Source organism: Diabrotica virgifera, chromosome 2, assembly GCF_917563875.1.
Source record: "Diabrotica virgifera virgifera chromosome 2, PGI_DIABVI_V3a".
Classification (NCBI taxonomy): Eukaryota; Metazoa; Arthropoda; class Insecta; order Coleoptera; family Chrysomelidae; genus Diabrotica; species Diabrotica virgifera.
Genome location: NC_065444.1, coordinates 96545090 through 96558870, shown reverse-complemented (window position 1 = coordinate 96558870; position 13781 = coordinate 96545090). Strand labels below are relative to the sequence as shown.

Below are 13781 nucleotides of genomic sequence, written 5' to 3'. Positions count from 1 at the left end.
ACCAGCTGTCCACCATCCTCAGAGCGACTTGAAGTCTCTCTGAAATTACTTTGGTAAAGCGTCCTCGAACTACAATTACCAAGTCGTCCGCATATCCCAGACAGTAAAAACCCTCCCTGGACAGCGTGTTAAGTAGGTCGTCCATAAGCGTTGCCCACAGTAATGGGGATAGAACTCCTCCTTGTGGGCAGCCGCTTACTGCCTTCGCTTCAATGGTGGCTTCACCTAACGAGGACACCATGATCCTATTTGCTAAGGTCGTCTTTGTCCACTCGCATATGAAGGCAGGAACTCCTCTCCTTTTAAGCGCTTCCGTTACAGACTCGAAGGAGACGTTATTAAATGCTCCCTCCACGTCCAGAAACGTCGCCACCGCTATCTCTGTGTCATCTAGCGACTTTGAGAGCAGTCTGTTAAGATCATCCAGTGCCAAGTCAGTTGACTTTCCTGGCTGGTATGCATATTGACGATCGCTAAGTGGTTTTTCCATCAGCACATCGTCCCTAATATACCTGTCTATCAATCTTTCCAGCGTTTTTGCTAGGAAAGAGGATAGACTTATTGGTCTGTATGACTTGGGGGTCTGGTCCATTACCCTACCAACCTTGGGGATATATGTGACTTTCACCCTTCGCCATGCAGTTGGAATATATCTCCATGCCAAACTAGCTTTAAAGATCTTTGTTAGATGCGGGATAATCACATCCTGTCCCTTCTGTAGGAAGGCTGGATAGATCCCGTCCATTCCAGGTGATTTATATGGCTGGAATTTATTGATCGCCCACCTGACTTTTTCCGGTCTCGTGATGTCGGTAGCTAATTTCCAGTCCGCCTTAGTAGGCCTTCTGGGATAAGCTAGCTCTACCGGAGGATTATTGTCAATAGATGAGCCGGGGAAATGTGCCTTGGTGAGCATTATTAAGCTTTCCTCCAGGGTTTCCACATACGTTTCGTCCTCTTTCTTCAAGAGGCCGACCTGATTCACAATACCATCCTTAGCCAGGACCTTGTGAATTCTGGAGCATGCGGGAGCCTGTTCGACTTCCTCGCAGAACTTTCGCCACGAGTCTCTTTTGGCTTTTCGGATCTCCTTATTGTATTGCGTCAGTTTTTCTCTATATATGGACCACTCCTGGTTGAATTTGGCTTTATTGAATAGCCTTCTTACATCTGCCCTAAGCTTTTGTAAGTGTTCATTCCACCAGGGTGTGTTTTTCTTTCCTTTCTTTTCTCTCTCTGGACAATTCTCCTGGTAAGAGGCCAGAACAGCTCCGCTCACCGTTTCAATTGCCAGCTCGAGATCTTCCCTATCTCTTATGGTGCCGATTCCTCCCTCGAGAGACTTCTCGAGTGAGCCTCTATAGCCTTCCCAATCCGTCTCTCTCGGGTTCCTGAATCTTGCCACCATTCGAATCGAAGTAGCTAAATCGAATCGAATGTGCCAATGATCGGAACATGAAGGTTCCTCTGACACATGCCAATTCTTTATAGTATCATACGTTTTTTCACTGCAAAGTGTTACATCTAAGACTTCTCTGCGCGTGGCCGTAACGAAGGTAGGTTTATTTCCTATATTGGCTATTTCTAAACCCATGCTTAAGATGAACTGTAGTAAAGACTCACCTCGACTATTGATGTTCGTACTCCCCCATGCCAGATGGTGGGCATTGGCATCACATCCCAGTATTAGATGAAGGTTCTCCCTTCGACTGTAGGTTATAACGTCCTCTACTATGCCTGGGCGGAAGACCTTCTCTCCAGCGAAGTAGGCAGAACAGACCAACCATCTTTTACTACCTTCCTCGGTGGAAGCGGTTAGAATACCTGTAACAAAGTCTCCGCAGCAAAGATCCGGAATCAGTGTACAGTTTACTTCGTTGCCATATACAATGCATGCTCGAGGTGTCTCTCCTTTCGCATCGTATAGTAACTTACCTTGTTGCGGCTTTAAGCCTGCAACTCTCCCTCCGTGGAGCCATGGTTCCTGCAGTAGGGCCAAGTCCAGGCCTTCCATATCAAACCTTCTGCACAAAACCGCCGACGCAGATTTGGCATGATGTAGGTTGACCTGCAGGATCTTTATTCTGCCTTCCTCTAAATTGAAGGCTATCTTTCGGGTTTTCCCGTGTCCTCTACCCCTTCCATGGGAGAGACCACACGCTCAGTGGCTTCTAGCCTTCTGGGCGGGTCTGTAGCACTCCCCTGCAAGTCGGTGCGGACTTCTTCCGGGATTTTTCCTTCTTTTGCTCCTTCCCTTGACTTATCATCCTTAGGGGGAGCCTTGCTTTTGCTCGAAGTCTTAACCTTCTTTGACGCTACTTTAGAGCTTTGCGCCTCTGAAGGTTTGACTTCTTTTCTTTTTTGCTTAGACTTAACTGCCGAGGTTGTGGCAGTTACGCCTTGCAACCCCCTTGGTCCGGCCTCTGCAACCTTCTCAATGTGCCCATCATCCTTGACACGAAATTTAATTCTTCCTATGCCAAAGTAAGGACACATTTGAAGTTTTTTGAGTTCCTCAAAGGACTCTTTGTCCATTGAGAGGACCCATACCTGCCCTTTTCCTGCAGGTGTTTTGCCCAAAACGGTCCATAAAAGAGTGTTGAGCTTTCGGTTGCTGACCCTTAATCGAGTCAGCACACTTTCCGCCTCCAACCTCTTTCCGTCCTCGTCTGGGATGTAGACAGTGCAAGAACACGGCCTCTCGACTTCACTCTCGTCCTTAGCCTGGAGGTTTGCACCTTCCCAAGGCTTTAGAGCGGGAGCAGTGTCGATGAGCCATTGTGCGCTTGCACTATCCGCGCACGTCATTACCAGGTAACCGGGTTTGAACGTGCTCTTTAGCAGCCTGATTTGCGGCCCTCCTTCTGGCGTTCTCTCCAAAGCCTCCAAGATGGATGTTTGCACTGCCTTAAGCTTTGTGGGTTCCATCTTGACTTCGGGGAAGCCATCACATACTACCGCCACCTTTGCCGAGCAAAGGGCTTGTGTAAAAGTCATTTCTGACTTTCTCGGCCTCTTTTTGACTTCCGCTGGCGGCGTGCTGTGGTCCGACCTTTGCCGTTTCTTTGTAGGCTTTTGCGTAGCCATTTCCATTTCCAGCTTTTGCTCCGCCTTCTCTTTAGACTTAGCGGCACTGCCCTCCTGTCGTCCAAAGACCTTGGTAAAATTGGCCTTGATCACCGAGCGTTTGGCTTCAATGTAATCCTGGCCTTTTCCCACCAGATCTTTTACCTTCTTCTTGGAGGCCCCAGCCAGCCTGGCCTGAATGACCTCCTTGTCTGTCATCAGATCCACCTCCTCTAAGGAGGTGACTCTGACTGCCTTCCTTGTGGTCGGTTTCGCTATCTGCGTAGTAGTGCCTTCGGGGCTTTCTACTACGGGTTGTTCGTGAATATTGGTTTCCATATTTTTGTCCATATTGTTCCCACGAGTAGCTAGGGAATTGCAGTCCACTCCACCAGAGCCCCGCATGCCGGAGTAAGGCTAATTACTGTGAGGTGTCGCCTGGTTCCTCGCAGGAATCGCTCTCGACCAACTACGCATGGCCATTCATCCTTCGCCGCGATGTCTTCCAGCTTAGATTGCGGATTTTTTTAAAGCTGATTTTCTCCATCTGGACTCTTCTGTCTGGGTTACCATTCCATAGCCAAAAGGTCCCCGTTTTGTGGCGCCGAGAATTCGCCATTCATCCCCCCTGATACACTGCGACCTTTGCAGATCTATTGTGTTTCCCCCTTCTTTTAAAGCACTTCATCTAGCTTGGTCCTCTTAATGAGACTCAACAGTCTTGATAGTGAGCCTAGCCTTTCATGTAGCCTGGTGCTTCCGGTTTTTCCTCCCCGAGTTCTAGAAACCGCACTCGTGCGAGACCTTCGCAATGACACAGAACGTGTAGAGCGGTTTCCTCTTCTTCCAGACAGAACCGACAGGTGTCCTCTTCTGTCAGGCCTATGAGACTCAAGTGTCTATTGTCTACAGTGTCCAGTCAGTAGACCCACTATCATTCTGACAGTGCTGTGACTGCGCGAAAGTAAGTCTGCTGTAAATTTAGCCGAATGTCCTTTGATGAACTGTTTGGCCTGTCTCTGTCCTGGGGAGTTGTTCCACCATTCAAGAGACTTTCCCCATTAGGAAGATGGTTAGTAAGAAGACCACGTAAACGATTGAACAACAGTTTACTAGAGGCACATTGAAAACATACAGAGTCATGAGTCAAAAGAAGAAGAAGAAGAAGTATATAGACTTCCTTCGTTTCCTCGATAAAAATATGCTTTAAGGCTTTAGGATTAGACTTTATTTGACGTTAACTTTTAAAAGGGGTTGATTTTATTTTGCATTAAACTCGCTGCTAAAAGTGTATCCGAACATTATCTTAAACACTTTTGTCAACATTTTACTTTTAAAGTAGGTACATAATATTTTAAATTTTTAGCTTAAAACATGTGTTGTCAACTCTGGCTAGTATTTATGTTTCGTAAATATACAGTGCTAGCCTAAAGTCACCTCCCTCTTGTATCTTTTGAACGGTTATACTTATAATAGTGAAATTTGGAGGAAGGAAATAAACGGACGTAGGCTTGTCAAATAATTATAATAGGTGACATAATAGTGACATAATATGACGTTACAGAGCCACTTTGACCGATAATTTAAATGTAACCTTAATGACAAGTGATATGTCGTTTGAAAGGTATTGAAAATACCTATTCGACCACACTAACTTTGTTTAGTTTAAGTTGATTTTGATGAATAAATTAAATAATGACTAAAATTCTAGTTTCGCATTTAATTAATAAAAATTCAAAAGTCCGCCTATGGTTAATTGTCAACAAAGTTGAGGTATTTAAATCCTCTAGTTGTTTTTACGGCAACGTCAACTTTTTCGACAAATAACCACAGGTGGACGTTTGGATCTCTATTAATTAAATGCAAAGTTATAATATTAGTCTTCTTCTTCTTCTTCTTCTTCTTGTAATAGGACTATGTCCTGTTTCTTCTGTTGCAGTCTTTGCTGCGATCCGGAGCTCCAACTCTCGTACCATCGTTTTTTGGGTCTTCCTATGGGTCGCTTGGTGTTGGGCTTCTGTGTTTTCGCCCAATGCGCCATACGTTCAGGGTCCATCCGATCTACGTGGTCCCTCCACATGCGTCGTCGCGCTCTTGTCCATCTCACTACGTCCTGAACGCCTAGCTCTCTCAATGTGTCTTCGTTTCGTACTCTATCTCTGAGTGTGATACCTCTTATGGATCTTAGGGTTTTCATCTCTGTTGTTCTCATTATCTGTTTGGTCTTTGTTGTCTCGGCCCTTGTCTCAGCTGCGTATGTCAGTACGGGTCTAACACATGTCTTATAAATGCGGACTTTGCTTTCGGTGCTCATATATTTATTCCGCCAGATTATATCCCTCAGGAAACCAGATATTCTCGCTGCTTTCATTGCCTGCTGTTTTGATTCTTGCCACAGATGCCTGTCGCTAGATATTTCCACACCTAAGTATCTGCAATCCATTACCTGTTCGATTATATGGTCGTCCACTACTAACTTACATCTAATTGGGTTCCTGGATATTACCATCGATTGGGTTTTCTCTTTGGATATTGTCAGGTTATACTTTTCGGCGGTTATTTTGAATTTTTGTAGTAGGCGTTGTAAGTCATCTTCGTTTTCGGCTATTAAGATTGCATCATCTGCGTAGCAAGGTATTCTCATGGTTCGGTTACCCATTTTGTATCCCTGATTCATTATGTTAACACTACCTATAACTTCATCCATTATTAAATTAAATAGGCATGGACTGAGGCTGTCCCCTTGTCTAATGCCTGCATTGATTTTGATTTCTTCCGTGAGCCCGTGTGTGGTTTTAATTCGTGTTTTGTTGGATCTATTGAGCTCTTTGATTATGTTTCTATACCTCTGACCTATGTTTTTCTTTTCAAGGATACTGAGCACGTCCTTTAATCGTACTCTGTCGAATGCTTGTTTCAGATCTACAAAGCATGTGAACATGGGCTTGTCGAATTCTATTGATTTCTCAACTAATTGTCGCATTATGAAAATAGCGTCTATTGTAGATCTGTTTGGGCGAAAACCCTGTTGTTCTTCCGATACACCGGCTTTCTTATATATTTTTTGGAATAGAATTTTTGTCAATAGTTTTGATGTAGAATTGAGTAGTGTAATTCCTCGGTAGTTCGTAGGATCTGTCTTTACGCCTTTCTTGTAGATGGGTATTGTTATACTCTCTCTCCATTCCTCTGGTACTGTCATGTTGTTTACAATTTTTTGGAATAATGTTGTTATCTCTTCTATTATTTTTGTACCTCCGTATTTAATTAATTCATTTGGTATATTATCCGGACCTGGTGATTTTCTATTTTTTGATCTGTTGATTGCTTCGTTTACTTCTTCTTGGGTGATGTTGTCATTCTCTGTTTCTTCTTGGTGAATGTTTTGTAGGTCATTTCTTTGTACTTCATTATTATCGTCGTTATCGTCTTTGTATAGATTCTCGAAATGAGTTACCCATTCTTCTGGTTTTATTGCGTTAATTTATATAATATTAGTATTTATTTAATTTATTCCTCAAAATCAACTTAGACCTAAACAGAATTAGTATGAGTGAATACCTATTTTCAATACCTTTCAAATGAGATATCACATAAGGTCGCATTTAAAATGATCGGTCAAAGTATAGTCTGTTCGCTAAACTCAGACGCAACTTTCTAGATGTTTTAGTCGGTAATTTTGCCAATTTTAGTAAAATTGGCAAAAAATAATTACTAAATAGTTAATAATCACTAAACAGTTAGTAATTTTGCCAAATTTTGCAAAATTGGCAAAAAACAAAAAAAAATATCGACTGAAAGATCTAGCCAGTTGCGTCTGAGTTTAGCGAACCAACTATAGCTCTGTAACGTCATATGTCACTATTACGTTACTTGTTATGACTATTTGAGAAGCCTACATCCGTTTATATCCTCCCTCCAAATTTCACTATTATAAGTGAGGGGGTTAGAAGTAAAAGGGTTTAGGTACGTTATCTTTTTTAAAATTTTACTCTAAGTACACATTCGCATACTTAAATGGTATTAGAACTTGGTGGTAAAATGATTTAAGCATATTTCGCCCTACAGTCGCCATCTATCACCATTCAATTTAGTTCACTGAAAACAATTGCATTTTGCTTTGGTAGTAAATAGGTTTAACCGTGCGCTTGAACCGTTTTACCACAAAACTATTTTTACTATTCTGTAAAAACAAATAGTAATAAACGGGTTTAAATGCGCTTGAACCATTTACCACAAAACTATTTTTAGTATTCTGTAGGTAATGTGTAAACACATGTTAATACATGATTAATTTCAAGTAAATAAATATTAGATTTGTGACAAATTTTGAAGACTAATTAAGTATTATGCAACGTGCCAGATGTAGTTACACTGTGGATAACAGCTGGGACAAAAATGATTAGTAATATGTAGTTAAAATCTGCACTTATACCGTTTTTCCAGTAACATTTATTAACACCATGTACCGATTCAAGTACGTTTTTTTAATAATTGAAAAAAAAGGAAGGATATAGTAAGAGTAATAATATATCCTCATATTTTTATCATTTTATAGTAGGTACATTGTACACTACACATATTTTAGTTTATTGACTCCTAGAATGTATAAAACAAACAACTTTGAAGCTGATTATCTCAGAACTATCAAAACTTCACTTAAACCCTTTTACGTCCGGCCCCCTTAAGTATAACTGTTTAAAAGATACAAGGGGGAGGGGACTTTTGGCTAGCATTGTATACTTCTACTTTCCTCGATTATAGCAACACTTGTAAACTTACCAACTCGCGTGTGAAACGCAGGGTCTACTCCGGGAACCCTACAACCAATCAAACCCAATCCACCAGCATGAGCGTCTATCATGGAAGCACCCACAGGAGTACCAGCCACTAGTCCGAGCTCTGCAGCTGCTTGTTGGGACAGTCCTTTGCCTACTGCAGATCCTGGAGCTAATACAACGCTACCGATCTTTTGCCAGTTGTTTTCAGCCAGATCTTCCAGGCCTATTTGTTGGAAATAGGATTTATTCCAAGCCTCGGTGCCGGCGATATTCATTTCGTAAGTCCATTTGCACACTAGAGAACATGAGGATCTGAAATTAAATTCAAATATTATGATTTATCTAGTAGAATTTTAAACAAGTCCTGTAATATTATGAAAAAGAAAAGGGAGGATACAATACTTAAGAAAAGAGACAGAAGACTATGGGAAGACCAAGAACCAACAACAGTTGTTATATTGAAGTTCCAAATGATATTGGTTCTTGGTCTTCCCATAGTCTTCTGTCTGAACAGTTACTGTCTCCACAGTTTCAGAGACGTTTCATCTCCACGTATCATCAGTCTCTTTGCCTTTATCGCTATGCCGGGTAAGTTTCCCTAATTTGATTTTTTTATAAATTTATATCTTGGGTGATATTATTATTACTTCCCTTCATATACTGTATCGTGCCTAAGGGTCTGCGCCATTTCTTTGGTGTTTCTTTTCCACTCCTAGAAGGGAATTGTAACTCGGCAACTTCTCACATTGGTTTATTAGCATCTCGGTGTTGAACATGCCCTAACCTCTTAACATATACTCCCTCATTTTGGTATTAATTGGTACCACACCTTTTTTGTCACTCCACTGATCCATCTAAGACTGGAATTATATATTTCGGCGGTAGCCTTTATGACCATCCTGAGACTCAAAGCAAACAATACTTGGAGGCCAAATTATGTATTGAATAGCCATACAAACATTACTGGGACTATACTTGAGGAATCCATCTTTATGATGAACTCAGATATGATGAACCAGAACTAATCTTCACTGAGAAGATTAACACAATTATACCATCTAGAGAACAAAAAGTCCCAAATATTAATGGGGACTTAATATGGTTCACTGATGGATCTAAAACTGCCCATGGTACTGGATCAGGAGTCTTTGGGCAAACATGTAACTATAATAAATCTTACAGCCTAGGTCAACATACAACGGTGTTCCAGGCTGAAGTTTTTGCTTTGGTGGCCTGCATTGATGAAATCATTGATGAAGACCCTAAAGCTAAGAGAATCAACATTTACACAGATAGCCAATCGGCTATTCTGGCTGTAAAAAACCCTCTCACCAAATCAAAACTGGTGAGAAACTGCAAAGAAATAACCTGGCAAAAGACAATAAAGTGTCTTTAATATGGGTGCCGGGTCATGAAGGGGTGCATGGGAACGAACGAGCAAATATGTTAGCGAAACAAAGCTCGAGAGAAACTTTTGAAGGCCCAAAACCTTTCTGTGGCATCACTAAAGATGCTATGAAAAACGAGGTTCAGAAATGGCTGATAAAGAATCATCAAAATAAATGGAGAACCACTCAAGGGCAAATCCAGACTAAAAAAAATAATCAAGAATGTTGATAAAAAACTCTCGAACAGCTTGTTGAACCTCAATAAACGAGAGATCAAAACCGTCACTGAAATGGTGACTGGACATTGCCGTTTAAGAAATCACCTATACAAACTAGGTAAGGTGAATGAACCATGGTGGAGAAAGTGCGAAATGGAAGAAGAAACTGCCATACACATACTATGCCATTGCAGTGTGCTAGGTGATGTAAGGCAGGACTTCACTGGTCAAATGAGGTTTGAACCAGAAGAGATCCTAAAACTACCAATAAGAAAACTGTTGGCTTTCTTTGGGGCCACAGGACTTATTAAAGTTTAAGGAGAAGAACAGGGTTTGGTACAAAGGTCTTATGGCCAAGTGCCAGAGACTAACGAATCTTGCCTGAGTTAAGAAGAAGAAGAAGAAGAAGAAGATCTCCACGTATCATCAGTCTCTTTGCCTTCATCTCTATGCCAGGTAAGTTTCCCTAATTTGATTTCTCTATAAATTTCTATCTTGGGTGATATTGATATTAATTCCCTTCATAGACTGTATCGTGCCTAAGGGTCTGCGCCATTTCTTTGGTCTTTCTTTTCTACTCTTAGAAGGGAATTGTAACTCGGCAACTTCTCACATTGGTTTATTAGCATCTCGGTGTTGAACATGCCCTAACCATCTTAACATATACTCCCTCATTTTGGCATTAATTGGTACCACACTTTTTTTGTCACTCCACGGATCCATCTAAGACTAAGCAATTTAGTTTCCACCACATATATTCGTTATTTCCCTTTTTTTAACGCCCCAACGTTTAGTTTCGTACATCACAGCTAGTCTTATGGCAGTTTTATATAATTGTCTTTTGTTTTATTGGAAACTTTCTCTCACATAACACACCCGTCGATTCTTCACATTTCATCCACCCCAGCCTAACTCTACTGCGTGCGTCTCCATATGTTTCCCCTTTATCTGTAATAACGTAACTGATTCTAGATACTTAAAACTATTATTATTCACAATATTTATATTTGTATTCACCAAAGTTATATTACTTGGAATAAGTAGTAACTCAATCTTTAAATGAACATTCCGAATACTCTGTTTTTGTACTAAGTTTTAAACTTTTCCTTAAGAGGAAACAGTAGCGATCAACAGGTAGCGAAAACGCGTTCCAAGATTGCGGCTGTAATTTTGAATATTTTTTCGAGATATTTGGCACACGTATTCGTAATATAATAAAGAATGGCGGTACAGAGCCCAATTTGAAAAATATATTAATATGTGGAAATTACTCTGTAATTAAATATAATATTAAAAAACCGAGCCTGTACCGCCATTAAGAAGAACAAAAAAATACACTTTCTTCAAATAAACTTTTTTATCCGATGCCTAGATTTTGTGTCATTTTGGAACTACTAAAATTTTTTATTTCATTAGTAGTTCCAAAATGACACAAAATCTATGCATCGGATAAAAAAGTTTATTTGAAGAAAGTGTATTTTTTTGTTCTTCTTAATGGCGGTACAGGCTCGTTTTTTAAATATTGTATTTAATTAGAGAGTAATTTCCACATATTAATATATTTTTAAAATTGGGCTCTGTACCGCTATTCTTTATTATATTACGAATACGTGTGCCAAATATCTCGAAAAAATATTCAAAATTACAGCCGCAATCTTGGAACGCGTTTTGGCTACCTGTTGATCGCTACCGTATCACCTTAAGCACTTGTCTAAATTGTTCCACTTTTTGTTCTAAATCGCCTTCAGTATTTACTATTAACACTACATTATCAGCATACAGTAAGCACCAGTGAATGCTAACCTGTAGTTTTGCTTTTATCTGATCAAACAAATAATTTTATAAGAACAAATAAGGGCTAAGTACCGAGCCTTGGAGCAATCTTATTTTCACATAAAATTTATCAGTATCTCCCATACCTGTCCCAAAACGTGTTAGGATTCTCTCATACATGTTTCTCATAATCTTCACATACTTAGGTTGTCTTTTCAATATCGAAAATTGACTTACTTGGCCGCGGTGTTGTAGGCAACAACCTGTCTGAAAAGATCTGAGGGTGGATTGTTTGTCCTATGGAACATCAAATTCTAATTATGATTCTGTGTGTTTCTGAATTATTTGTATGCGCTTTACGCGATTGTGTATGTGTGGGTGTTTGTGTATTGTATGTTGCATATTTATTGTGTATGATTGGATATTATAAAAATTTAACAAGATATAAATAAATTCAGAACAGAATCGTAGGATGCATAAGATAAACGATGACAAAAAATGTGAAAAATTCGTAATATTTAAGAAATTAATGTTCGCTGCTAGATGATTTCAAGCAAAATTGAAAATATTCTCGTTAACATTGGTTTCCAGATCCATTAAATATATTAGTGTACCTAATATAAACGTATAGTCTTTGGGCCCACCATTAAAAAAATACCTCTCTCATAAGACCTTTTTTATTCAATTATTCAGCAGATTTACAGCAGAATTTTTCAAGATTGTTAGATAAAAATATTTACAATTAAGTAACTGGTAATATTGTCCGACAAATTTTAAGGGTAGGTACTCCAGTTGTCGGATGCACCAAAATTTAGAATCCTCTATATTTACGAAGCGCCCCCTCCCGAAAATTTTCCAAAATATAAAACTTGTCCGATTTGACATGAATAACTGAATAAAGAAAGTCTCATGAGGGAGGTAATAATTTTTTTAATGGTGTGCCCAAGGATTAATAACTTTTGTTTAAACTTGGTACTACCTTGAATCTGCCCCAGTCGCTCTCCATGTTAAGAAATCGGGCAAGTCGAAGAACCAACCAGCTTTGTCCCAAGTGTCCTTGATATTCCTTTTGAGCCAAAGCAATTTTGGCGTTTCCATTTCAGGAGAGATCTTTCCACCAACATATTGCAGAACAGGATGGTTCAATTTATTAATTTCCGCGGCTTCGTTCACGGCTCTGTGGTCCAGCCAGAGGATTACGTTCTGTTGATTATTTCCTAAAAATATTAATAACTTTAACGGAAGTTTCAAATTAGATTTAATTTAATTTATTTTTTTGTTAATACTTTATGATTTATGACAAAGTAAAAAAAGTTTGATGACAAAGAGGTAATTGGTATATACTCCACAAAACGAAGCCGAAAAATTACTTGAAAAATCGAAAAAATTACTCGCCGCTATTTTTTAACTGGAATTATCTAGGGTAAGTCAATATAAAACGCGTACCATCTCGTTGGTATCGAAATTTGTACTGCCTTATGGTTTTTTTTATTAACATTTAAGGGGATGGGCACGTATTTTCGGCTGCAATGCTATTCAAATGGGGATTCGTTGTTTTTCGAATCCTGGGAAAACTAATAAGTATTTTTGAAAAATTTAAACGCAGAATGAAAGATTGCGTTATTAGCGAGGGCCGAAAGTCCCTGAAAACTTCTATAATGTTTATTTTAGTAAATTTAAATGTAGTGTGAAAATGTAGTGTGATTTTTAATTGCAAATATCTCATTCAAAAGAAACTTTTTATTTATTCTACGGCACTTTCGGCCCTCGGTAATAATTTAGTTTTTCATTCTGCGTTTAAATTTTTCAAAAATATTTATTGGTTTTTTCAGGATTCGAAAAAAATGAACACACTGTCCGTGGTAATATTTTCCAAATCTATCACAACGCACTCAGTCGAATAGAATATTGTCAGCATATTGTCAGTCAGACAGTAACAATCAGTGACAATTTTAAATATTTGACATGGCATCGGGAATATTTTGAGTTGTTGATTAAATAATATTGATATTTAGTGTATTTGATAAATAATTGATTTAAGACGTGAACTTAAGGCCATCGGTACATAATTCGCAAATATTTTACGGCTATCCCTACTTTTTCCGTCTTTACACGGCAAATTGCGTGTAGTAAAATTCACACTGGTATGGATATGTAAACATTACTAGAATGTCATTCTACTTGACAATGTCATGATTAACTTTAAACAGATTGCTTTTGAATGTTCTTGGATAACTGTTATTTGTATAATTGCAAATTATTAATTCAGTTAATAAATGTGATAATTTTTTCACTAAATATGTATTCAGTGATTGTAATAATTTATATGTACAACAAAAACTAATACTCAATCGAGAAAAGAGGAAAAGTGTTAAAGTACTATGGAACGTTTGCAATTTTGAACATCTTTAACAACAAAATACTTGGATCACAAAATATATTATCCTGATGTATTCTCTGCTTGGATCTTCCACAATTAATACACAATAAATAACTTTTTATTAAGTTCACGTCTTAAATCAATTATTTATCAAATACACTATATGTATATCAAT

At 38.9% G+C, this 13781-nt stretch overlaps 1 protein-coding gene across 1 annotated transcript in view; it reads right to left on the bottom strand.

The window, feature by feature from the left end:
* The window catches only part of LOC114326390 (FGGY carbohydrate kinase domain-containing protein), a 102408-nt gene that overhangs the window by 37904 nt on the left and 50723 nt on the right, over window positions 1-13781 (bottom strand). The window contains exons 4-5 of the mRNA XM_050642733.1: window positions 12206-12443; window positions 7849-8159 (exon numbers count right to left, since the gene is read on the bottom strand). Of these exons, the coding sequence (XP_050498690.1) occupies window positions 7849-8159; window positions 12206-12443 (549 nt within the window). The remainder of the gene's footprint in view (window positions 1-7848; window positions 8160-12205; window positions 12444-13781) is intronic.